The sequence below is a fragment of the Neolamprologus multifasciatus genome, chromosome 5 (assembly GCF_963576455.1).
Source record: "Neolamprologus multifasciatus chromosome 5, fNeoMul1.2, whole genome shotgun sequence".
NCBI lineage: Eukaryota > Metazoa > Chordata > Actinopteri > Cichliformes > Cichlidae > Neolamprologus > Neolamprologus multifasciatus.
Genome location: NC_140443.1, coordinates 19882087 through 19905307, shown reverse-complemented (window position 1 = coordinate 19905307; position 23221 = coordinate 19882087). Strand labels below are relative to the sequence as shown.

Below are 23221 nucleotides of genomic sequence, written 5' to 3'. Positions count from 1 at the left end.
TCCAGCACGCTGCCGCTGACAAGCTGTTTGTGCAGCACCTAATTTATTGGCTTTGTCCTTCTCACACATAAGCCCCACAGATAAGAGAGTCCAGTAATCCTTTACACATCAGTGTGATTCATCGCTAATCATCTGTCTCGGTGAAGATGCCCAGCGTCAGGCTGAACACTTTAAACCCTCATCGCTCACAAGCTGCATGTTGCAGCTCATAAACACTCTCACTGATCAGCACTTTAAAAAAAATCTATCTAATTAACTTTAACTTTTGTAGTTACCCTGTTGCTTGTCACGTGTTCCATAATGTTGTGCTGTGGACATTTATGTGCTTTTTGTGCAGAGGAGTTTTTTTCTCCTGTTCTCATGCTGTCCTCCCAGGAGCCCAGCATGAGTAGAGGTCTCTTTTTTTCCTCTTGTACTTTCCTATTGTAGTGTATATTTCAGTGTTTTTCTGTAACGCTACTGATCTCTGACCTGTATCCCCATGTGATGTCTGTGTTGTGTGTGTAAGGTCGGGGGGGTTAAAGCCTTGATTGATTGATTGATTGATTGATTAAAGCCTTGATTGATTGATTGACATCCAGTTAGGCGACCCCTTTTCCTTATGCAGAAATTATTCAGCCATACATAAGTGAATTTGAAGAGCAAACAAACATTGAATGTGAAGGTAGACACTACATTCAATACTTTCACAACATTTTATGTTTTTTAGTCAATATAACTTGATAAGTAATATAAAATAAAATAAAAAAAGTTTCACTCTGGTGTAAACAACCGATGTAAAAACTATCCAGCAGAAAAGTCATAGTGATGTATTACCGTCTCTCATAACAAAGTAGCAACATCATTATTTAGCAGATTTTCACACGAGAGAGAAATTACAGCAAACAAATTAAGAGGCAAAAGAGACGTCAGGCAGTTACGTAGCACACTCTCTGTTCAGTCTACACCCTACATCACACCCTCTGCTTTACAGCTGTGGCATATAATCATCCATGAATGATGATTATACACCACATACATTTACGGCCTCCCAGCTGCTGACATCAAGCTGTCCTCAGTCGTCATCAGAGTTATGAGACTGGTGCCTGGATCCTGCAAAGCTGAGCTCTGTCCCTGTGAGCCGCTGGTACATGTCTTTGATGTCCTCACACTCAGTCTCAAAGTGGTTTGTTGCATCATATGAGCGGGACACAAATATCTAAAAGGACAGAAGAGATTAAAAAAAAAATTAAGGCCACCATCCTATTTACAGTCGTATTATTGTTTTAGTTTTGGGGAAACCCCATCAATACCTGACTCTTTTTTCCATCTTCATTTGGAACTAGCAGATTGCTGACAGACACAAATCTGAATTCAACAAGAAGGAATTGCACTGAATTAAATCACACCACAAAAACACAAACTGTAAGATTTAAGACTTCAGAGTGTCACTAACTTGTGCACGATGGGTTCGAGGAGCTCGAGTCCTGGCTGCACTTCTTTCTCTGGGTTGGTGGTTTCTGCAGTTGTGCTGACTGTGGCGATGTACATCCCATCTGAGGCCACATTGTGCGCAAAGGACACTACAGATATATAAATGTCTGCATGGAGGAGGAAGCAGTAGAGGAGCAAATCCAGGAATAGCAGGTCAGAGGGTTCAACTTTGTACATGTTAGATATTGTGGTAGTATAACTTAGTACCTGACTTCCTGTTAAGCTGAGTTTGAGGGATGATGATCTGACAGGAGCTGACATCATGAGTGTGTTTAACTGGATGATTTAGAAAACAGATCGCCCTAACGACACGCCCCACCTTCCTCACTCGATTGGGAACGTAGCTGGGATCACAGATTAACTGTTTGCAGTGGAACAGCTGTTAGAAGGAGAGAGAAAAAGACCACATCAGTGGGAGTACAAATACCTTCTGGACAGTGACTGCAGGGCTTAATTTTGTCTACTCCACCTTCCCCTCAGATTTCACAGCTTTCACTTTGCCACTATCCATCACAATTTCATCCACTGCCCTGTTCAGCAGGAACGTTCCTCCATACTCTGCATTCAGTCTGAAACACAAAGAGGACTGGATCTTATAAGTGCAAGCATGAATGTCTGAATGTTTCCTTTAAACAGCTTTTATTATGCTTTTCTTTATGTGTGCTAGAAAGTGCTATAATGGCACCTGCTCACATTAAAAATGAGAGAAGTTTAAAAGAAAGACATCAGCATCTCTGAACATTTGGTTTTATAAAGTTTTTCCCCACTTGTGGCTCTGAATGTTGTCATTAAGACTGGATTTCCCTAATGGGATCATTTCAGGCAGCTCTAGCTTTGAGAAGGTAAGCCCCACCCACCTGCTGCTCAAACCTTTTGTTTGCAAGGAGCAACCAATCAGAAAAAAGTTTTCTTAAAGGGACGTGGAAGGAAGCATTTGTTAAAGGATGAACTGAGGGGCTTGGTATATGATAAATAAGATTTATTTTGAATTGTGAATCATGCTGACTGACTGATAATATGGAGTTGGAAATTTAAAAAAGGGGCCACTTTTAACTTTCAGTGGAAGAACATCCACTAATGCTTGCTGGGGGCTGATGATGATATACTTGCACTGAATCCTAGAGTGCAAATATCTAGGATTTTTGCACTCGAATTAAAATAGTCAAATTAAACTGTTGATGAACATAAATCAAAGAACTAGTGAGAACCTGACCTGGCAAAACCCTGTGGTATCTCCCCGAGACCGTACAGTGGGTAGAGGTACGGACTGGTGTTTCGACAGGACAGCGAATCGGAGTACAGCCTGATCCGACTGATGGTTTCCACACAGGGCCGGTCCAGGTAACTGCGAGGACGGCAGGTGGACAGGTTTAAATCATGCCTACTAATCTGTTTTCAGTGTTGTTTCACTTAAGTTCCTATAACTGACCTCTCACTGTTGTGCAAGGCTATGGCGTGACCTATAAACTCTATGACATCAAGTCCCAGGTCGTAGCGATGGAACAATTCCCTTGTGGTCGTTTTGTGAGGATCCACATCATGGTGGGTGCGAGGGTTTCTTATGTCAAAGTTCAGAGCAAAGAGCAGCAGCTTCTTGAACCTCCTCTTGTCGAACATGCCCATCAGATCTGAAAATATGTATATTTCAGCGTTATAAAGCTATGGCCGTCTGGAAACTTGTCTTAAAAAGTGGAATGACTTGATCTGGCACCTGAAGCATCTGCGTCTTTTTCACTGGCGGGGACTTTGTGCACTTTTCCTCCTTTGTATACGTAGCTGCCTTCTACGACTTTAAAGTCCAGATACCGAGTAACCTCAGTGTGCAACAAAATTTTTACCATCTGACCTGCACAAACCACAGCACCCAAAAATTAAAGCATGCTCATTTATATCAAAACAATCAGCAAGACATTGCACAAACACCTGCCAATAAACAGTAAACTTTCACCGGTGGAAAGAAAAAATTTGGGGATGAGGTCAACATTCCACTCTTTCCCTCTGCCCATCGATTTTGGAGGACCAGGAGTATTAAACTTCTTGTACAGCTGCAAATAAAGGAAACACCTTATTATCAGCAGTCTTCAAATGAAGGTATGTGCATGCATGCTCATGAGTTTTGTATTTGTTTGCATGCACCTCCTCAAGGAGAGAAATGGATGCACTCTCTCCTCCATAATAAGGATTCTTATCAATGTGGAGAACCTTTTTCCCACTTAAAGTCATTAAACCAGAGAGGATGCATTCCTGAAAGAGATGAGGAAGAAAACAGAGGGGCAAATGTGTCCGAATCAGCAGCTGGTAGTTTAAGGTATACAGATCAGTACTAGACTAATGAGGTAATTGCCATAAATCCCCCTTAGCAGCCAGCAAGAGCTTAACAAGTCTGCACGTGGATCATTAGTAAAAGTGACAAAAACATGGCAGAAAGACCACTCACTTACAGACTTTAATCGCTTATTGAATCAAGAGCAAAAAGAGGAAATGAAAGAAGTCATGATTGCAAGTGCTCAGTAAAAGGACTGTGCCTCTGCTTGAGAACTGTTTTGGTAAGGTCGTAGTTATTGTGAGGCATCGTTTTTTTTAGCACTTTGCAGAAAATATATATCTTGCTCACAGCGGGGTTTCTGGTTTTGGTCAGCTCAGAACATTTCCACCTAAGACCACATGACAAAAGATGGCCTGCTCAGTTCACGGGGTTCAAGCTTTGTACTGACAATAAAGTAGGCATAAAATCCTGTTAGCCAACAGAATCATATATATAGAGAGATTCAAGAGAGATTATTTCATTTTAGATTTTACAGCAAATATAAATTTCGTACCTTCAGTCCAGTTCCAAGCACGATAATATCATATTCCTGCTCCATCCTCACTGAGTACCAGTGCTTTGTTTCTGCAGCCTGTCACAGTCTATGAGTGTGGGTCTGTGTGTAGTAAGACAGAAACAGGTGTGATGATGATAGGTGACACCAATTGCTTGGTGTTCCCCTTTGCAATAATCCTCTTAAGACCCATCTATGCGGTGTGTGTGTGTGTGATAGAGAGAGATTGGCTCTATGAGCTTCTCAGTCACTGCAGATTGAGGTATTATTATACATATAATATATCCCACTGTTGTAATGATACTAAGTCACATTTTCAAATTACTGTGTCTGTTTTTCTGTTTTTTGTTTGTTTATTTTGTTAAAAATTATATTATTGAAGGAAAAAGAGTATGCTGCTTTCTTGTAATATGATTACAATCTGTAAAACAACCAAGCAACAAACAAACAGCTATATTAATGATACGCTGTTGTGGTTATAATTTGAAAAGAAACTAAATGTCAGGTGGTGGAGAAAAAGTACAAATGTGCATATTCTTGAGGTACCTCTGTTTATCACCACTAGGTGTCATAATATGAATAACATCCGTCCATGAAGTTTCATGTTCTGTATAAAACTAAAATATAATAAATATTTTTCAATATTTACCTTTATGATGTATGTGGGTTTCAGTGAGCATGCTTGTTTTTCTTTCCAGTAACAGTATAGTACATTCTATATATGTTTACAGTATATTATTTCCTCTGAACTGTTAAAACAAATTAAATATCAATAAATATCTAATACATTTCTAGTATTTCTTTTTCTTTCTCACGTCTCTATTGATAACAGTCACCAAAAAAAACTTCATTTCCCATGAAGCCTCGAGAAAAAAGATTTCCGGGTTGGTGCCGGTGTTGTGCCAAAGTAGGTATCCCCGACAGAATTTGTTTCCCCTGTGCTGGGAGCACGCAAGAAGTACTGATGTTTTCATTTTGTGAAAAATTTGTATCGTTACATTACCATTCAGTTTGAGGGTTACAACAGAAAATTATATATTTATTGCTCACGGGTGTCAGGTGGGATTATTTTAATAAACCATTAACATTTTGGCTGATAACTATTTTTATTCTCCTGTAACTTTACTATATAAAGAGCTAAATCCTCCAAAGTTTCAGGAGTAATGCGTCATAATAAGAAGTGTTTGTGAACAAAAAATCAGCAATGTGGGATACTGTTTGTCCGTGATTTACACAGGGGGAACATATTGTGGCAGGGTCAGCCTGATATTATTTGTATCCCACTATAACTTCGTTGTATAAAGAGCTAACATCTCAAAAATGTCAGGAGTAGTTAGTCATTATAAGAAGTGTTTGTAAACTAAAAATCAACAATGTGGGATACTATTTGTCCGTGATTTGGACAGTCCAGCGTGTGCTCCCGACGCAGGGGAAACAAATTCTGTCGGGGATACCTAGTTTGGCACGACACCGGAACTGTTTTTTTTTTCCTTAAAGCAATCGCTTAATATCAATTGGGCAACCGGCGAGTTGGGCGGGAGCCACAATTCTCACATAGTCCGCCTCTCTGGGCGAGTTTCGGGATACTCCAGAGTATAAGTGAAAGCGTACTGGCCGTTGGCGTGTCAGTTTGTGGTTGCTAGCATCTTCGTGTTCCTTGAAAGTTGGCGGTCGAGAAAGTAGAGAAATGTCTACAGCACAAACAGTAGGTGGCTCGAATAATGGTCTTTGGTTCTACTGTATAAATGTAAACTCCTTCCGGATTTATGTGTGCAGTTAACATAACTTTGCTGTAGCGTTAGACCCTCAACTGCCGCCTTTTTTTCAGTCAGTTTAATCTGACTAATCATTTCTAATGCTTTAATTTGGTACGTACAATGGCAACAGCGGTGAGTCGCCGTTTAGTCTTAACTTTTTCGCCCAGACATGAAAATTAGATTAGGAAGTGTAAGAGGGGGCGTGTCACTTGCACGCCTAAATCATGATGGGACATGGGACCACAGGCTGCATGTAGGGACACATACAATTACTGCCAGAAGTTTACATCCACTCATCGTGGGCATGAACGTCATAATTTTGGGCTTTTAATGATTTCTTTGAACTGTTCTTTTTTTTTTTTTCTTCCCAGGGTGGAGTGATTGTACAACAATAACCTTTGGTGACTTTAAAAACAAGAACTAGGTGCACAAGCTTGAAAATAATTTAGATTTTCTACAGGCTCAAGTATAAATATACACTCACTGTATTTTAGTAAGTGATGCTGAAGGATCTTCAGTGTCTGTTAAATTGATAAACCAAGGTCTATTAACTTTACACTGGTTATCAAGATCAACTACAAATGCTAGTTTCTCAGCATAAAAAAGGACAGCGATCCAATGATTGACCAGAAGAAAGGGGAGCTCGATAATGATCTAAGAAGAATTGCAGATTTACACAAGTTAAGAAGGCCTCTTGAACTCATTTCTAAACAACAGATTTTGCTGCAAGCAGTACTGGTTCAAAGTAGATGGAATAGTAAAGGAGGAGGGCTACCTTTACCTCAAATCAACAGTTAGATGGTTTAAACTTGGACACAGTTACATGATCTTAAGCAGACACCAAAGACTGTTTGGAATGGATAAAGCAGGCTAACATTAATCTTATCGAATAGCCTCCTCAAAGCCCCAACTTCAACCTTATTGAAAATTTGCGGACTATGCTTAAAACCATGTCCATGCCAGGAAACCGACTGTGTCAAATGAATTCTACCAATTTTGTCAAAACGCATGGTCAAATACCCAGCCAGAATTATAACACAAACTTATTGAGTAATCAAAAGTGTCTGTTTGAGGTGCAACACACCAAGAGACATTTAACCAAATATTGGTGGGGGTTTATGTATATATTTGACCTCGTGTGGATTAGAGAAAATCCCAAATAAATTCCAGCTTTGTTCACCCAATCCTTGTTTTTTAAAGTCAGTAAAGATGTATGTTGTACAATGATTACATCCTGAAAACAGAACAGTTCAAATACATAGCAAAAAGCTCAAAATTACATTCATGTCCATGATGAGTGGATATAAACTTCTCACCAGAACTGCAGTTGGCTGGTACCGGATTAGTTGTAATAAATCAGAGGAATGTGTGTCTTCGCTTTCTAAGATTCATGTATTTAAACCATCATATGTTTTCAGATAAACACCTGGTGTATTATTATTGTTTTTTTGTTGTTGTTTTTTCTGTCATGTCTCCAGTTTTTTTCCAGTTTTTACCAGTTCAGTGTGTGATTACAGTAGTTGGAGATGATGGAAAAGTCCCAACTGCTCTACTCCTGTCTGCATGTCCTTATTCAGGCTGGCAGCATATCATCAATTTCAAATAATCCTAAATAAGCAGTTTTGATATATATATATATATATATATATATATATATAATAAAAAGACAGTTTATTGTTAAGTTACTAGTTATGTCTTGTTATGGTCATGTCATTACTAAAAGATTGAATATAGAAAATAACTACACACTAATGAGAAACCAAAACTTGGTTCTGTCACCCAATTGTTGATGTCGTGTTTATTCAGGTTGTTCTTATGTTTGTCCAGTTTCCAGACCAACACAAGCGAGTGTCTGCAAAGTCCAACCCTGGATTTCTGGAGCGTTTAAGTGAAACTACAGGAGGAGCAGTTGTTGGTGTGGGACTGTTTTTCCTCTCGATTTATGTTCTCTTCACCAATGAGGTAGGAAACATTTCCTTCTAAGTAGCTCAGATCATCATGGTCACGATGATTTAACAGTAGACTAAAGACAGCACTTTGTATCTGTGATGGTTTCTTTGTGCAGGGACGGACTCTGCAAACAGCAAAGTCCCTGGATGAAGGTCTCTCCCAGGTTGTATCACTGGGGCCGTATATCAGCTTCGACACACAAAACAACGGCCGTTTAGTTCACCTGTCTGCGAAGCTGCATACTGCAGAGGTGAGCTCGCCTGTATTTTGAACATTGGTCTGCCGTAGCGTGTATGTGTCGGTGTCCCTTATTTGCATATTTTTTATTATGTTTTAGCTTTTTTTTTTATTGAGTTCAGTTTCTGTTAGTTTACAGAGCAGTTCAAAGGTTCTATATTAGTTTCAGTCTTTTAATTATTAAGATATGGAGGATATTTGTCTGGAGCCTTTAACCTGACTGTCACAGATTTGCATGACAAAATTCCAGGTGGAGATGCACTTCAAAACTTGTGCCTTCTGTATAGTTTTAGAGTCCCCTACCCCTAAAATTATGGTTTCTGCAGGCCTCCGAAACTGTGCTCAGATATCGAACATCCAGATATTTTAAGAACTTCCATCATTCTGCATTTGCTTGAGCTACACACTTATCACTTCCTGATAAGAAGTGTTTTTTTAATCTTTTCATTTAATGAATTAAAATCAGTGCAGGGATTACACAAACACAACTCTTTGTTGACTCACGGTATTGTCATCCAGAGTCTAGCTCAACATGTGTATTCATGCCCCATCAGGCACTCTGTGATAACAGAATTTTACCAAACTGACAAGTAGACTTAAAATAAAGGACAACTCTGGAAGATGTTTTATTTTTTATTTTAGTTGGCTTTAGTTTTTTTCCAAGTCTAGTTTTCATTGTCATTTCAGTTAACTATTTGTTCCCTACAGCTCATTTTAAATATTTGTTTACATATGTGATAGAAACCTAATAACCTTTGTATGTACATTTGGTAAAAGAACATCCATCCATTGATCCATTACAGAGAACTGAGCAATGTTGGGGGAATCGGGTCGGGACATACTCCTTTCAGTTTAGGTGAGGAATCAGCTCAGGCAGACGACCGCTCGCTTGCTCTGAACTCTGTGACCGATTACGTATGTTTTTCTCGCATGGATGGAATTGGACATCACACAGACTTTGTTCCATGGGGCTGCCAGGTTAAAGAGTTTCTGCTCTGGCTGTTTGCCTTCTCACGTGCATCTCTGTCAGGTGATGTCTAAAAAGTTCAGGGCTGCCTTAGTTAGTTTGTTTAGATAAACAGGCGGTGGTGCCTGTTATCTGGCTGTGTTTACCCTCATATCTTTGCAGAGGAGGACAAAAGAAGGTAATGTTGAGAGAGACTCAGACAGTGAGAAATAGTGTTGTATTTATCTATGTTAAATTAATACACAACCTCAGGAGTTGTACAACATGTAAATATCTTTGCTAGTATTTGATTCCATTTTTTGTGGACATAAATGTGCCACCAGTTGGCTTCCTTGTTTTGATTCTAATGTTTTATTTTTTAATCTGTATACTGAAGCTTCATATAGTTTCACTTGAATTCTTTCGTTTGTGTTTATAGTAATGCATTATTGTACTAATTACATTGTCAGACTTTGGCATTGTCATGTTTAATAATCCAGCATTAAGAATTTTGTATGCACCAATCAGCTGATCATGATTATTAGTAGAGGTGGAAGTGTTGTTGTCTTCAGGTAAGTGTTTTCATCTGGTTTGTTGCTGTTAAATTTTGATGTGTCTCTGCAGCCCCTGTATGACCCCAACTACAAAGTGGTGGTGCATGCAGTGAAGCTGAAGCGGCAGGTGGAGATGTATCAGTGGGTGGAGTACCATGAGAGCAGGTAAGGCTGTTGTCAGCACTCAGGGTGGGACTGGGTGTGGACATGTTGGCTAGAATGCAGCTGACTGTACGTTTTAATTCAGGGATTACCAGGAGAACGGTGAAACCAAAACAGAAACTACATACACCTACAGTGAGTTTCTTTTTTGCAGTCTGTAATCTTTGGTAACAGCACAGCCTGTGTATAGAGGTTATAACTCCTTTTTTGTAGACACTGAGTGGAAGTCAGAGTTGGTGAACAGTCGTAATTTTGATAAGGAGATTGGTCACCAGAACCCGAGGTACTAAAGCATATTTAATATGGTCATCTTGTGTTTGTGTGTGCATCCAGTCCATGCTCACTTCAGTCTTTGTGTTTCAGTGCCATGGCTGTTGAGAGTGTGATGGTGGTGTCTCCTGAAGTCCGAACTGGGCCATTCATTCTGTCTAAAGGTTTGTGTCTAAGCAAACACACAGCCACTACACATATGCTGTGTTTCATGTGTTTGGATTTTAGTACTCAGTTAATTTCCTGGTTATCATCAGGCCTGGTGGAGCAGATAAATAACTTCCAGACACTGAGTTTGAGGGATTTTCCTGTCTTTAACTTGGACCCCTTTCTCTCTATTCATGATGACTACTTCTATCACACTCCAAATCCACGCAGGCCAGAGGTGAGCATCTAGTCATGAGCGCCTCGCAAATAATCTCAGTGTTGCATTTCGTTATGTGATATGCGTTCCACACTTGTTGACTTTGAATTTGTTTGAATTCATGAGGTGGGTGACGTGCGGGTGAGGTTCTCCTTCGCTGGAGTGAGCAGTGAGAACTCACGCCACGGCCCTGCTCAGACGGTACAAGCTACAAATGACCCATCAACACATTCTCTGCCTACATTTCCACTGGGTCTTGACTGTAGTCTGTTTATAGGAGACTGATGTACCTTCAGGATCTGAAAAGTGAATTCAGTGCCTTAAACCTGCATTCTTTCTGATAGTCACCAGGGGGAGACTCCTGGTTAAAAACAAAGTCTGATTGTGTAGATGTTTATGGAAAAGTGACCCTACTTTTCATTTCACTGTTACCCAGTAAACATTTTCCTAATACGTTTATGGTCTCAGTTGCTAGCATCAAATCTTCAGTAGAACATAATAGTCATGAGCATGCAATATTCTCAGTAAACTCTAACCCTTATTCCTGAGGTTGACCTCACTACAGCTATGTCCATCTTTTATGTACTGTCTGTGATCACAACCTACATGATGTTCTTATGTTGCTATTTATAACATCCATCCATCCATCCATCTTCATCCGCTTTATCCGAGGCCGGGTCGCGGGGGCAGCAGCCTAAGCAAAGAGGCCCAGACCTCCCTCTCCCCAGCCACCTCCTCCAGCTTATCCGGGGAAACACCAAGGCGTTCCCAGGCCAGCCGAGAGATATAATCTCTCCAGCGTGTCCTGGGTCTGCCCCGGGGCCTCCTCCCGGTGGGACATGCCTGGAACACCTCACCCAGGAGGCGCCCAGGGGGCATCCTTGTCAGATGCCCAAACCACCTCAGCTGGCTCCTTTCGCTATTTATAACATTCAATAATAAAATATTTTATCATTAACTTTAATAAAAATCTATTTAAGTAGTGTTTTAAATGATTATTAATACAAATAGAATTTGGATAGTCAAATATATGATCAAGTATTTCAAACATTTACTGTTTATGAGTAGTTATTAGAATATTTTGTTGGAGGTATGGAAACTTAATATTGTTTTTAAGTTTTATCCATAACAGAATGGCATGGGATATTTTCAAATTTACCCGTGTACTAGTATAAAACTGCACATTAAATAAAAAATTGTATACTGTAAACATATATAGAATGTACTATATTGTTAAATGAGTAAATTTACACAGTACCAAATAATCGTGGTAAAACTTTTTCACAGCTGTTTTTTTTTTTTAAAGTTTAGATCAACATGAGGACAGTTCTGGTCTCCTTTGGCATGCTGCTTACATTTATGGGATTATTTAAAAAAAAGTTGTTTTGTTCAGGAAAAAGATGTATGTTTTTCAGCCAAATGTGCCGTTTATTATATTCCAACCAAAAGCCCAAAACAAACAAATGTTCAGTTTACCATGAAATATGAGCAGGAACAAATATTGTCAAAAGAGTTGCTCATTTATGTATTTATATTAGATTAAAACTAAGTCTCTAACTCTGCTTCACATGCTGCTGTTTTTCAGGTCAGTATTGTTGCCATGCAAAGAGGGGAGCAGCTGCTGCCATTTAAAACCAGATCAGGAGACACTCTGGAGATCCTTTATCTGGAGGAGCTCTCTGCAGAGGTCAGCGTGGGCTTCATTTCCATTTGTTGGTTTAAATTCTCTTTCTGTGTGTCTATCTGGGTAAAGCGTATTTCTGTGTTATCTGTAGGAGGTGTTTGTGAGGGAGCACCAGTATAACAGCATGAAGACTTGGGGACTCCGGGCTGCAGGCTGGGCCCTCATGTTCCTTGGTATCCAGCTGAGCATGCAAATCATCTACACGCTGGGTAAATTAACTCTGCTGCTGTACAGTTGTTTCCTTCCTTGCTTCTATTATTCATACTTCCTGTCTGTTGTGTTCCTGCAGTGGACTGGGTTCCTGTCCTTAGAGAGCTCGTGTCCATTGGACTGAAGATCTTTGCCTTTTGCATCTCCTGCTCGCTGTCTCTTATCGTTATTGGGTTCGGCTGGCTTTATTACCGACCGTTGGTGGCAGTAGCTCTAGGAGCACTGGCTGTTCTTCCGATATTTCTCGCCCGCTCAGGACTTCCCACCAAGAAGAACGCATGACTATTGAACTCATGATTATAGATTTTCTGATGGTGAGCTGCAGATATTTTGTGTTGCCATTTTTTTCCCCCCCAGTTTGTTACAGCCTGCACAAAGGGTTGTTGTTGATGTAAACAAACATTGAGTGTATGGGTTTGTTTTGTGGTTAAATAAATTTAATCCAGCATGCATCAGTTTTACTGGCAATATATAAATTTTTACTTCACCAAAGTTGTTCCTTCCATTATGTTTGTTTTTTTTTTTTATAGCTTGAATGTTTTTCACCCAGTTAAAAATAAATGCAGCTGAATCCAACAGTCCTGGACAAAACTCAGTGCTCAACACTCTTCAGAACTTTGCATTATTAAGGTTGGATTTAACACACTGATAAGTGAGACTGCAGTAGTTTTAGCTATGTGCATCCAAAGAATTGTTTAACTGTATATTTGTTACATACCTCTGTTTTCACTGTTTAGAAAGCTCAGTAGGTTTAATAATGACAATTATTTGTAATCAAAAATTCAGTTCTTACATGTAAAACTGAAAATACACCAAAGAAGTGGGGTTCTCAATTGTGTTTGCTTTAAATGTTGAGTAAAAGTTTGAAACTACTTTTGGCTCATGTTTTCATTCAGGAAAAAGATCACCTTCAACTATAGATGATTACTGATATGTGCTTAGAACAAAAAGTGAAGGTAGAGGCAGTTTGACCCCCAGAAAGCCTGGGCAGGTTTATTTTTCACATTCACTGTCCTGATCAGTAAACATCTCGGCTGTCAGTTTTTTAACAACTATTAATGGGATTCATTGACATGCTTGTGTGCACTCAGGCTCAGCTCACAGGGGAACGGCCAAAGAGTGGCCCGTATTAATCCATAAGGTTCACCATAAACTGAGGAGCCTAAAGCATAGACTGGCCTTTGATTTTCCTCACCACTGCATAAAGTTGAATTCTGTTCCTAGACAGGGCTTTATTCATTAGTTCAGTTTAATTCAGTGTTCAATCAAGTGATGCAAGTTGTCCAGATTCTTACAAAGTAATTTATTACACAAAACACTAAGTTTCCATTTGCATTTTAGCAAAAAGATTTTCCAGTCTCGCATTGTGCATGTGATCATAATGCAGATTTGTTTATGAAGCACACAAACAAATTTTGACTTTGTGTGCACGAGTTTGTCAATAATTAAAGGACTACGGGTCACAGTGAGCAGGTACTTCAACCCTAGTTGGCTGTGGAAACATTCCTCTGATCAGCTCGCAGGGCTTAAGCACTTAACTGCAGTTGGCAGGCTGACACCACGGTTCCCCCGCTGACCTTTTTGATTACATAGAACGTGTGGATAAAGGAGGTTTGATTATTATGGCAAATTTACTTATGTTTAAGTACAAAAAAAGTATTTTCCATAACTTCAAAGTTGAATACTGACAGAACCTGACTAGTTTTGCTTAAGACCAAAAAGAAATAAAGAAATAAAAGAAAAGTAAAAGCATTACACCTTTAGTAAAAACTGGGGAGAACAGTCTTTTGGGTGGGTGTGTTTGGGGGGTAGGTTTGACCTAATTCTCCTTCTTTCCCCCTCCAGGAAGCAGTCCTCATGCCTCCTTTTACAGTAGGATGCATTTATTACTCTTCTTTCCCCGCCTGGCCTGTAGTGCAGCCCTGGTAGCCATCTCGAATACTTCCCTCACACCATCCTTTGTTTTTGCAGAGCACTCCATGTATCCAAAGGCACCAATCCTGTTAGCCATGTCCCGCCCATCCTCAGGTTTAACGGGTTCCTAAAATAAATATAAAGGTCAAGAAGCAATGTTAGGAAAAAATCTTTCACTGACAAAGTTTGTTTGTTTTCTTGCTCAGGGCGTTAAGTTTTACCTGCTTCATTTTGGCAAGTTCCCTCCGAGTGTGCTCATCATTACGCAGATCCTTTTTGTTTCCCACTAGTATAATGGGAACATTAGGGCAGAAGTGTTTCACTTCAGGGGTCCACTTCTCAGGGATGTTCTCTGAATAAGGAGACAAATATAGCAGCATTCAAAGCAGAGACACACGGCTGTTGATTATTTTCCTAATGGATTACTGTTGCTCTGTAACCCAGCAGGAAAACACTAATGATCACAGAGTCCTATAGGCTAAGAGGATATCATTTAACATGTTTTGCTGTGCAAACAATGCAAAAATAAATAAAATGCTGACATTTGGCAGCAGGCAGAAATTAAACGATTATTTGTCTTAACTTAAAATCACTGCTAGTGACTTTTCTTTTAACTTGTAAAAGTTGCAGCTCTGGACTGTATGCGAGATAAGGTGGTGTGGACTTGAATCAAGAAGAGCAGATACTTTAGATGGAGAAACTTGAGAACAAGGTGTGCTGTAATGGTACAGATCACATGATAAATGTGCGTCCACTGTGATGTACAGAGGAGAGCAAACTGAGACTCATGGTGGGAGACAGTCATTACATGACTCCATGTCCAATAGCTGTTTTCTATGTTTCTGATTCTTAATATTAGATTATTCAAGCTATGACCAAATCTCAAGAATTTCCATCGGGTCTGTTTACAGTGAACTCTTTTTTCTCATTACTAATTGCACTGCAAGTGCTCAAGCAATTATTTACAATAAATATACACATATATTTAAAAAAAAAAATAGTGGCTCCATAGTGTTATGGTTTACACATTCATCAGGAAGGGCATCCGGTGAATCTGCCAAATCAAACATGCCCACTGTGGTGACCCCATGTGAATGAGGGAGCAGCTATAAGCCAGTATCCTGTAGCCTCTAGTACACTTCGTCCTATTCCTGGCAAGATTACTGTGACATTATTGTCAATACTCCTTCTTACCCAGGTACTGGTTCAAAACGCAGGCGCTACTGTTAAATATATATAGTAATAATATAGTGCATAACTCCTGCCTCGTCTGTATTACCATCTTATTTTTTCTAATACAGTTTTTTAATGGAAACCCTTGTATTTAAACATTTAGATTTAACAGAGAAGCTGATCAGGTAAAACAAACAAATGGAAAGTAAAAAACATTTTACTCTGAATTTTCAGGCCAATATTTGAATCCTGAATTTGTCTTATGTGCTACACAAGGCAAAGACCTTAAATAGAGTAGGGGTTACTAGGTGGTGGAAGTAACTAGAAAGTGTTCAAAAATCACCTTTAACCACCAATGAAAACACAAAGAAGTGGCCCACATAAGAGTTTCAGATTTCAAAACAAGCTCCAGAGCTTTTAACTCAAGGAGAGCCTTCTGTAAACCTTGCTACTACTACCTTGCTTTGTATACTTTAATAATTACTCTCTGCACCCATTCACTCAGTAAAGCAGTGGGCAGCTATCAATCCAGCGCCCAGGCAGCAGTGTGCAGGGATGGTACCTTACTCAGGTAGCTGTTCGGTGGATTTGAACCCCCGACTTTCTGATCATGGGGTGAACGCTCTAACTACTGAGCTATCCCCTCCCTTTTTTAATAGTCTTTTTTCCCCCTCCCACAAAGCCTTTGGTGGTTTAGTAATAATAATTTAAAATTAAAAATGAGCTGCAACATTGCTGAGTCTCCTCTGTTTTTACTTACCAAGACTGTCAGGGCTGTCAATGGAGAAACACATGAGAATGACATCAGTGTCTGGATAGGAGAGCGGGCGCAGTCTGTCATAGTCCTCTTGACCTGCTGTATCCCAGAGTGCTAACTCGACCTGCCAAAAGTGTTTAGAAGCTGAAATATCTTCGAGCAGTGCACAGTCGGTAGCAGGTGAGCAGGTCAGACAATTAATTTTGCCAATAAGCAGAACTCAATCTGCTCAATAATTCAAACTCGTGCAGGTTAGACTAGATCTAACATGTGAAAATTAACTGCCCACCCTGGTCTATAGGTTTAGCATTACATGAGTCCTCCAGTTACAAAACACCGATTCTGGGAAGAAATAAATACTGCTTACCTGTTTGCTGTCGACTTCAATGTCAGCAACATAGTTCTCAAACACTGTGGGCACGTAGACTTCTGGAAACTGGTCCTTACTGAACACGATGAGCAAACAGGTCTTCCCACAGGCTCCATCTCCCACTATGACCAGCTTTTTTCTGATTGCTGCCATAGCTTCAGGAAAAAATATAGAAGATTGATTAAAACACGTGAACGTCATCTATATCAGAGTGGGCAGGAGGGGGAAGCATTGTCCAACTTTCTAACACTATGCCTGTGATAAACGATGAACTACCAGCAACCTTCAGCTGTGCTGGCAAAGTCCAAACAAAATAACACCAGGGCTAACTGTGCAGCTTTCTGCGACAATATCATCACCATCACGGCTTTTCATGGTCCCCTGATCAGCCATACTGTACATACTGTCAAGGGCCCATCGCGACATAGCTGGCTTACAAATTAAGAGTCATACAGTGAAGCCCTCTACTGTGATGTTACGTTTCCGCTCCGGTGTTTCTGACCCTCCCCGGCATCAAGCTCGAACAAAAAAAATACACATACATATCCCGTCAAACATTTATTCCATCACTACAACACTGGCCGTATTAACATGCAAATGTATGTCAGCGAAATATAACTAGGACCCCCGCAGTGGTGTTTGACCCAGATTTAGTCTAGGAGGATGTTGTGTTTACTGAAGCTAGCTAATCATCGAGCGTTAGCTTAGCCGGATGTGTGTGTCCTGTAAGCTCAATTTGAATGTTTACAATATAACTCGGGGGTGCTACAGTAACTGCGTACAACACGTGTGATATAATGTATTCAGGTCGTGTTTGTTGTTTGTTTCAAGCTGCTGAGCCGGAATCATTGCTTCTCCTTTCAGTAACAAACCGGTACCGGTTTAGCCTGCTAGGCTAGATAGCTAGAATTAGCTTAGCATAACGGAAGTCTATATGACTTTATCGGTCCGTTAGCTCACTAGCTAGGCTAGGCGAAATATTGGTGAAGACACACAGATTTATAGTCAGAACAATAGTATAATTACCCACAATAAGTGTTAGAAAATATAACAGCTACAGGATTCTTGAAAATATTTCCAACTCACCAAGTTATTAGTTAAAAATCTACTCAAATGAAGCCCAAGTAGTGCTTTGTTAGCTTCCGCCGCTGCTTCTTTACTGTGCGCCGCTGCTGAAGGATTAACAGGAGGGAAGTGAGGGGGTGGGGACCGCACAACAATGCACTACAGTACAACACCATACTTCTCAATAATAATAATAATAACAACAACAACAACAATAATAATAATAATATCACTGTTTTAATCAATACTTGTATACAGCAACATAAAAATATTTTTTTTTTTTTTAGTTCAGAGCTTTTTTATATATTAGATTATTAAACACATATGTTATATATGGAGGGACAGAGTACCATATAATTATTGGGGTTTTTTTTGTATTTTACTTTCTGTTATTGAAATTTGCGTTTCCTATATTAAACTTGAATAGAGAGCATCATTATAAAATTTTCAAGCAGGAACTGACACTCAAACCTGCAATTATATCTTAAAACTGCAACATCAACATTGTCAATAACATTTTATTACAAAGATCTGCCTGAGTTGTCATTATCATCATCATCGACTCTTTACACTTTTCTTCCAGGTGATACAATTTCTAATATAACTTTAGTCCAATATTTGAAGTTTGGGGAGGATGTGTCTTTTCATGCACTAAGAATTCTTCTTGCAACTGTGATTGCCCTTACTTTTATCACCGCTAAATTGTATTTCGATGCTCTGGGTGGGACTGATCGGCCTACCAATACACATAATTTTGGTGATAAGGGCATTATCAAATTTATCCATATCTGAGCTTCTGAGCTCTATACCTGCTTATATTTCCAGGTAGCATGTGCTAATGTTTGCATGTCTAGATTGCATGTCCAACATAGGTCGTTGGACGTTACACTCATACTATGAAGTTTAGAGGGAGTGAAATAAAAACTGTGTATTAGTTTATATTGCATGGATTTTCCCCTCTACCTCTTTTATGTATTTATGGATGAGCAATATCAGAAAGGAGTACATCAGAGGGTCAGCTGAGATTGAACACTTTGGAAAAAAGTTAGAGGTAAGGCTGAGATACTCTGGACATGTGCAAGGGGGGGGGGGGGGGGGGGGATAGTGAATATATTGGACTCCATAACATAATGAATATGGAAATGCAAGGTAGGAAGAACAGAGAGAATGATCACACACACACACCAGCCACTGTGGCGACCCCTAAAGGCAGGAGCCAAAAGCAGAGGAAGCAGTTCACTTTCCAATAGGGCAACCTTGGGGTTTCGTTTCGAGCTCGACTGATTGATATTACCAATCTATCAGTATTGGCATGTATGATGGCAGCTAGATAAAACTGTAAAAATTAAATAGTAGAAGTCTGACCTTTATTCAATGACAGTAATTTTACTGCATATAGAAATTACAGAAAAATTACTGTAAAATCAAATTACAGCAACTTTATTGTAAATGCAATTACAGCATTTACAGAAGGTTTTTTTTGCTGTAAAAAGTGTTTACAGTAAAGTTTTTACTGTCACTTTTTACAGTAACTTTACTGACATCCAGCTGCCAGTAAGAATTTACTGTAGACTGACTTATCTGTATCATGAGTATTAATGGTCTGATCTAAAAAAAACTAAAGTTAATTTACTTTAGTCACTATTTAAATAGAATTTTAAATTGTAATGGAGTATTTCTACACTGAGCTGCTGCAACATTTACTTCAACCTGAGCTCTCCTCCTGTATCAGCATATAGCTCTTAAATGGCACATGGCTTCATTTAATATTGCAGTAAATCCCAATGAAAGAGCCTCATTCTGATAAATATCAATGTGATCTCGATAGAGATTTTGTTCTGCTTATCCCGATTATTTAACTGTGACCTAAGAAATGATTTAAGCCTTTCGACGGCAGGTTGGAGCTGAAAGGCACACAAACAGAGCGTGAGCTGGCAGTGCAGCAGTGTATTAATAACCGCAGCGCTTACTCTAATCCTGATAAGAGGCTTTTTCTGCGCTGCTCAGTTCCAACTCGTGGAAACGAGCTCAGATGCGCTTCCATGAAAACAGTAATACCTCACATTTATCTGTGTGCTCAAGTGACCAGTAATTCAGAAGAGGGGAGGGAGGGAAAGACACACACACACACACACACACACACACACACACACACACACACACACACACACACACACACACACACACACACACACACACAACAGCTGGAAAAACAAACATTTCCGAGATTTAATTCTCAGAAATGGTATTTATAAGATTCACCTCTTCTAAAAGCTACAAACAGTCCCTCTTTGTTGACTTTTGCATTCGTTGAAGAGCATTTGATTCGTTTATGTTTCCTTTCTGGAAATGAAAGATATCAGATTTCTGTCAGGATTGTGAACACTAAAGAAGTCCACATCACATTATATGCAAACACTGAATTGACAGCAGAACTCTGGGTACAGACTCTGCATGGTTCCTTTATTTGTCTCACATGTTGTTTTGTCTCGTTTTGCAGTTTACACATCTGTTTGTGTATATTTGGGAGTTTTAATCTCTTCCACTGGGCTCCATCACGGAGAAAAACTGTTTTTAAGTTACAAAACCCCAAATTGTTACTGTCATCTCTGCTAGAGCAACAAAGCACAGAGTAGATGTTTTCTTCACTGATTTATTATTTATAAGTGGAGGCTGCCTTATTGAAGAACACTCGAAACAGCTGGTTTAGGAGCTGCTTTCTTCTCACTGGGCCACATTATCAAAAAAAAAGAAGGAAAGAAAACAACTCACATATTGGCATTGCAACTTTCACAGTAGCTGGGGTTGGCATGTAAAAATAATTGAATATTTATTGAAGAATACCAGCAGCAGTGCAGTAAGAATAAGCTCATTCATGAGCAATGAGGTCAAGAGTGGTTTATTCTACATAAATATATCAAAGAGTCCCCGATTCACAGTATCGGCTCAACGACGTGACCATATTCCAGTCTGACTGTCCTGTCGCTGAGGGGCAGGTATTATATAGAGAAAGGATAGTCCTGCAAGTAGAAGAGCAGAGGCTTTGGGAGGGGCAGCTGGTTGGGGCAGTTAGTGTGCCTGTTGATGGTGAGGCGTGTCAGGTGCTGCAAAGAAGGGAAAACCTCCAGTTTGTGAAGCGGGTGCTTCAGCTTCATGGGTACTCCGCTCTCTTTAGCTGCGTGCTGGGAAGGGTCAGGTTCCATTTGGGGGTGAATGTCACTAGATGTCTGGTCCTGTGCTGCGTGGCCTGAGCTGGTGTAGTGCTGTACAAGGCTGAGAACATCTGGGAAGGACTGCAGCTGAGGCAGGCCAGGGGAGACAGAGTCCAGCCAGAAACAGCCCTTGCTGTACTCTATACGCACGCTGGTAGGTCCACAGCGAGTCTTCACTGACAGAGCCAGCATGTACTGAGGATGGCTGCTGTCCCGCACCAGGAATGTGCCTTCAGACTTTGTGAGGAGAGCTTCCCGAGCTTTACTTGCTGAGATGGGACCCCAGTACCAACCTGGGGGAAAAGACAGTTCAGTTATTAGTGTTTTTGTTTTGTTTTTTTTAATAGCCACATGGACACTGACACTAGAAGTGTTTAAATGTGGCTGGCATACCAGAAGTCTGCAGATACTGGAAGGTGGTGGTGATGCAGCGGAGGTCATCTGCTGGGTCCCAGGATGAAGGGGCAGGATCCGAGCAGGATGACTTTCTTTGTTCCTCATGATGGAAAATGGTCACCGCCTGTACAACCATTGCTGACTGACAGAACACCTGTGGAGACGATGATGACCATGTAGGAAAGTTAACTAAGAGATCATCTGAACTATATTCCCTTAATTAATGCGGATTGAGTTGCTTATGTCAAATATGTCTGTCCCAAATCTCCCCGTAGTGTTAGCTGGTTGGAGATCTGTCGACACTCCACCACCCTACTGATGGAAGCATTATAATCATGAAAGTGACCATTCCCATCAGGACAACGGGAAAAGTGATCAGTCAGAAAAACGTTGTGCTTATTTACAGTGAAGCCTGCCGCTAAGGTTACAAACAGGGTTAAAGAGCACCTTTAAAAAGACACCCATCTATATTTACACACACACACACACACACACACACACACACACACACACACACACACACACACACACACAACTCAAGTAAATGTGCCAATTCAGTTACGCTGAATCCAGCTTTATTTATACTGCGCCAGTTCATAGTAACTCGTCTCTTCACCTTATTTTGTACCTTACTTTGTAACAAAGAGTGCCATAAGAATCATGCATACCGCAATAAAATACCCATATTACCCAAATCATATTAGAAATGTTCTTACCTCAAATCAGGAAAAACCATAAGGATTGAAACCAGTGTAAAAACAGCCCTGCGGTGAATATTTATAATATTATTTATATAATAATAATAAATGGTCCTCCAAAGTTTGCGGTTCAGTCCTTCAAAATGATTCAAATATATATAAGCGTGCTGAGCGCTGGATGTGCGACTGAAGCGCTCCCCTCACTGAGTGAGGCGCAGAGGAGACAGCAGCTCGGTTCAGCCGGACTCACCGAGGTTCCCGGAATCTGTTTCCAAGAAAGGTTTTGCGTTTCAACGCCCGCAGGGACTCAAGAGCCGCGCGCTGCTGGCAACCTCGGCGTCGGGCTCAGTCAATAAGCACAACTTCCGCCAAACCTTTCAAAATAAGATGTAAAAGACCCGCTAAACTCTTAACTAAACGTGATGAATGGCATCGGAACCGCAACGAGCTGGGCGCTGTTAAATGGCCTCATTGTTTGCTGTCACGTTTGCAGGATTTAGTTTTAGTTTTGATTCTTTTTTAATGTTATAATTAGTTTTACTCTTTTAACACTGCAGGTGCAAATTTAAAAAAAGCTAAGGAATAACAGCTATAGAAGTTTGCTTCTGCCACTGACGTTTTCTTTTCTTTATTTAGAAAAACACATATTTGTTTGTATATCTGTCTTTTGTGCCCGTAAGTCAAAATGGACTTAGAATTTCTAAATTTCAAGTTATATAAGTGTTAGGGTTGGTCTGAGACTTAACACCATATGTACCATGATAATAATAACTATAAATAAAGTTGTAGATTTTAAATGGAAAATTGATAAATTTGATCATACCCTATAATATTATAAATAATATTTTTTTTTGTAAATAATAAAAATGTTGACAAATAAACAAAGTCTGTGGAACTTATCATATAATACATAGTAACAAAATTATTTTAAAGGTAGCCTTTATTACAACAGATCACTGGTCAGTGTAACTGTGTTCCATTACAGTTACCGTTTAAAAATGTGGTATTTAGAATACAGTTACTTTGTTAAAATAAATGGATTACACAGCGGTATTTTCCTGTTTCATATTGTCGCGGGTCAGGACTGTTTGGGTTTTTGTTTGACAGCTATGTTCTGTTGTTCCAGGCAGCAGCGTTATGGTTGCCATGGTTACAGGGTGCTCTCTCTCTGCGACTGTGTGTTTCCTGGGTGAGAGAGCGCCTTTTTGTT

The 23221-nt window shown here is 39.9% G+C and overlaps 4 protein-coding genes across 8 annotated transcripts; 1 reads left to right on the top strand and 3 right to left on the bottom strand.

Moving 5' to 3' along the window:
* Positions 1–788: 788 nt before the first annotated feature.
* Positions 789–5046, bottom strand: LOC146518483 (rab GDP dissociation inhibitor beta). Of its 3 annotated transcripts, XM_085160498.1 has the most exons (12): positions 4942–5046; positions 4293–4394; positions 3610–3717; positions 3422–3518; positions 3185–3319; positions 2903–3101; positions 2687–2818; positions 1943–2042; positions 1681–1852; positions 1436–1580; positions 1293–1347; positions 789–1198 (listed from the first exon to the last, which is right to left on the bottom strand). In XM_085160498.1, exons 2-12 carry the CDS (start codon positions 4335–4337, stop codon positions 1055–1057), a joined length of 1332 nt encoding a protein of 443 aa, XP_085016624.1. In that variant the 5' UTR covers positions 4338–4394; positions 4942–5046; the 3' UTR covers positions 789–1054. The 3 variants fall into 3 exon arrangements, with proteins under 3 accessions (XP_085016624.1, XP_085016623.1, XP_085016626.1); XM_085160497.1 differs by lacking the exon at positions 4942–5046 and having other exon boundaries at positions 4293–4452; XM_085160500.1 differs by lacking the exons at positions 3610–3717; positions 4942–5046 and having other exon boundaries at positions 4293–4453.
* A 761-nt stretch (positions 5047–5807) lies between these two features.
* On the top strand, positions 5808–13298 carry tmem43 (transmembrane protein 43). The gene is made up of 12 exons (XM_085160502.1): positions 5808–5997; positions 7877–8011; positions 8115–8249; positions 9807–9901; positions 9984–10033; positions 10112–10181; positions 10262–10332; positions 10426–10553; positions 10659–10733; positions 12118–12219; positions 12308–12425; positions 12506–13298. Exons 1-12 carry the CDS (start codon positions 5980–5982, stop codon positions 12706–12708), a joined length of 1200 nt encoding a protein of 399 aa, XP_085016628.1. The 5' UTR covers positions 5808–5979; the 3' UTR covers positions 12709–13298.
* A 407-nt stretch (positions 13299–13705) lies between these two features.
* LOC146518481 (rho-related GTP-binding protein RhoA-B) lies at positions 13706–17858 on the bottom strand. Its single transcript, XM_085160519.1, has 5 exons — positions 17727–17858; positions 16638–16795; positions 16274–16394; positions 14562–14692; positions 13706–14467 (listed from the first exon to the last, which is right to left on the bottom strand). Exons 2-5 carry the CDS (start codon positions 16791–16793, stop codon positions 14294–14296), a joined length of 582 nt encoding a protein of 193 aa, XP_085016645.1. The 5' UTR covers positions 16794–16795; positions 17727–17858; the 3' UTR covers positions 13706–14293.
* Positions 17859–18891: 1033 nt separating this feature from the next.
* On the bottom strand, positions 18892–22353 carry cishb (cytokine inducible SH2-containing protein b). Of its 3 annotated transcripts, XM_085160516.1 has the most exons (4): positions 22262–22331; positions 22030–22077; positions 21311–21467; positions 18892–21210 (listed from the first exon to the last, which is right to left on the bottom strand). In XM_085160516.1, exons 3-4 carry the CDS (start codon positions 21447–21449, stop codon positions 20705–20707), a joined length of 645 nt encoding a protein of 214 aa, XP_085016642.1. In that variant the 5' UTR covers positions 21450–21467; positions 22030–22077; positions 22262–22331; the 3' UTR covers positions 18892–20704. The 3 variants fall into 3 exon arrangements, with proteins under 3 accessions (XP_085016642.1, XP_085016644.1, XP_085016643.1); XM_085160518.1 differs by lacking the exon at positions 22030–22077 and having other exon boundaries at positions 22262–22353; XM_085160517.1 differs by lacking the exons at positions 22030–22077; positions 22262–22331 and adding an exon at positions 21819–21911 and having other exon boundaries at positions 21311–21778.
* Between the last annotated feature and the right edge of the window lie 868 nt (positions 22354–23221).

Bases quoted from the DNA above. Each gene is read 5' to 3' on its own strand.
- LOC146518483 (XM_085160498.1), bottom strand. From the start codon at position 4,337: ATGGAGCAGGAATATGATATTATCGTGCTTGGAACTGGACTGAAG. The intron at 3,718-4,292 runs GTACGAAATTTA...CATCTCTTTCAG, and splicing joins TGCTTGGAACTGGACTGAAG to GAATGCATCCTCTCTGGTTT. The intron at 3,519-3,609 runs GTGCATGCAAAC...CTTTATTTGCAG, and splicing joins CCATTTCTCTCCTTGAGGAG to CTGTACAAGAAGTTTAATAC.
- LOC146518481 (XM_085160519.1), bottom strand. From the start codon at position 16,793: ATGGCAGCAATCAGAAAAAAGCTGGTCATAGTGGGAGATGGAGCCTGT. The intron at 16,395-16,637 runs GTAAGCAGTATT...CACTTTTGGCAG, and splicing joins TTGAAGTCGACAGCAAACAG to GTCGAGTTAGCACTCTGGGA. The intron at 14,468-14,561 runs GTAAAACTTAAC...TATTTATTTTAG, and splicing joins AACTTGCCAAAATGAAGCAG to GAACCCGTTAAACCTGAGGA.
- tmem43 (XM_085160502.1), top strand. The intron at 8,012-8,114 runs GTAGGAAACATT...TTCTTTGTGCAG, and splicing joins ATGTTCTCTTCACCAATGAG to GGACGGACTCTGCAAACAGC. The intron at 10,182-10,261 runs GTACTAAAGCAT...TTTGTGTTTCAG, and splicing joins ATTGGTCACCAGAACCCGAG to TGCCATGGCTGTTGAGAGTG.
- cishb (XM_085160518.1), bottom strand. From the start codon at position 21,449: ATGGTTGTACAGGCGGTGACCATTTTCCATCATGAGGAACAAAGAAAG. The intron at 21,211-21,310 runs GTATGCCAGCCA...CTTTTCCCCCAG, and splicing joins CCAGTATCTGCAGACTTCTG to GTTGGTACTGGGGTCCCATC.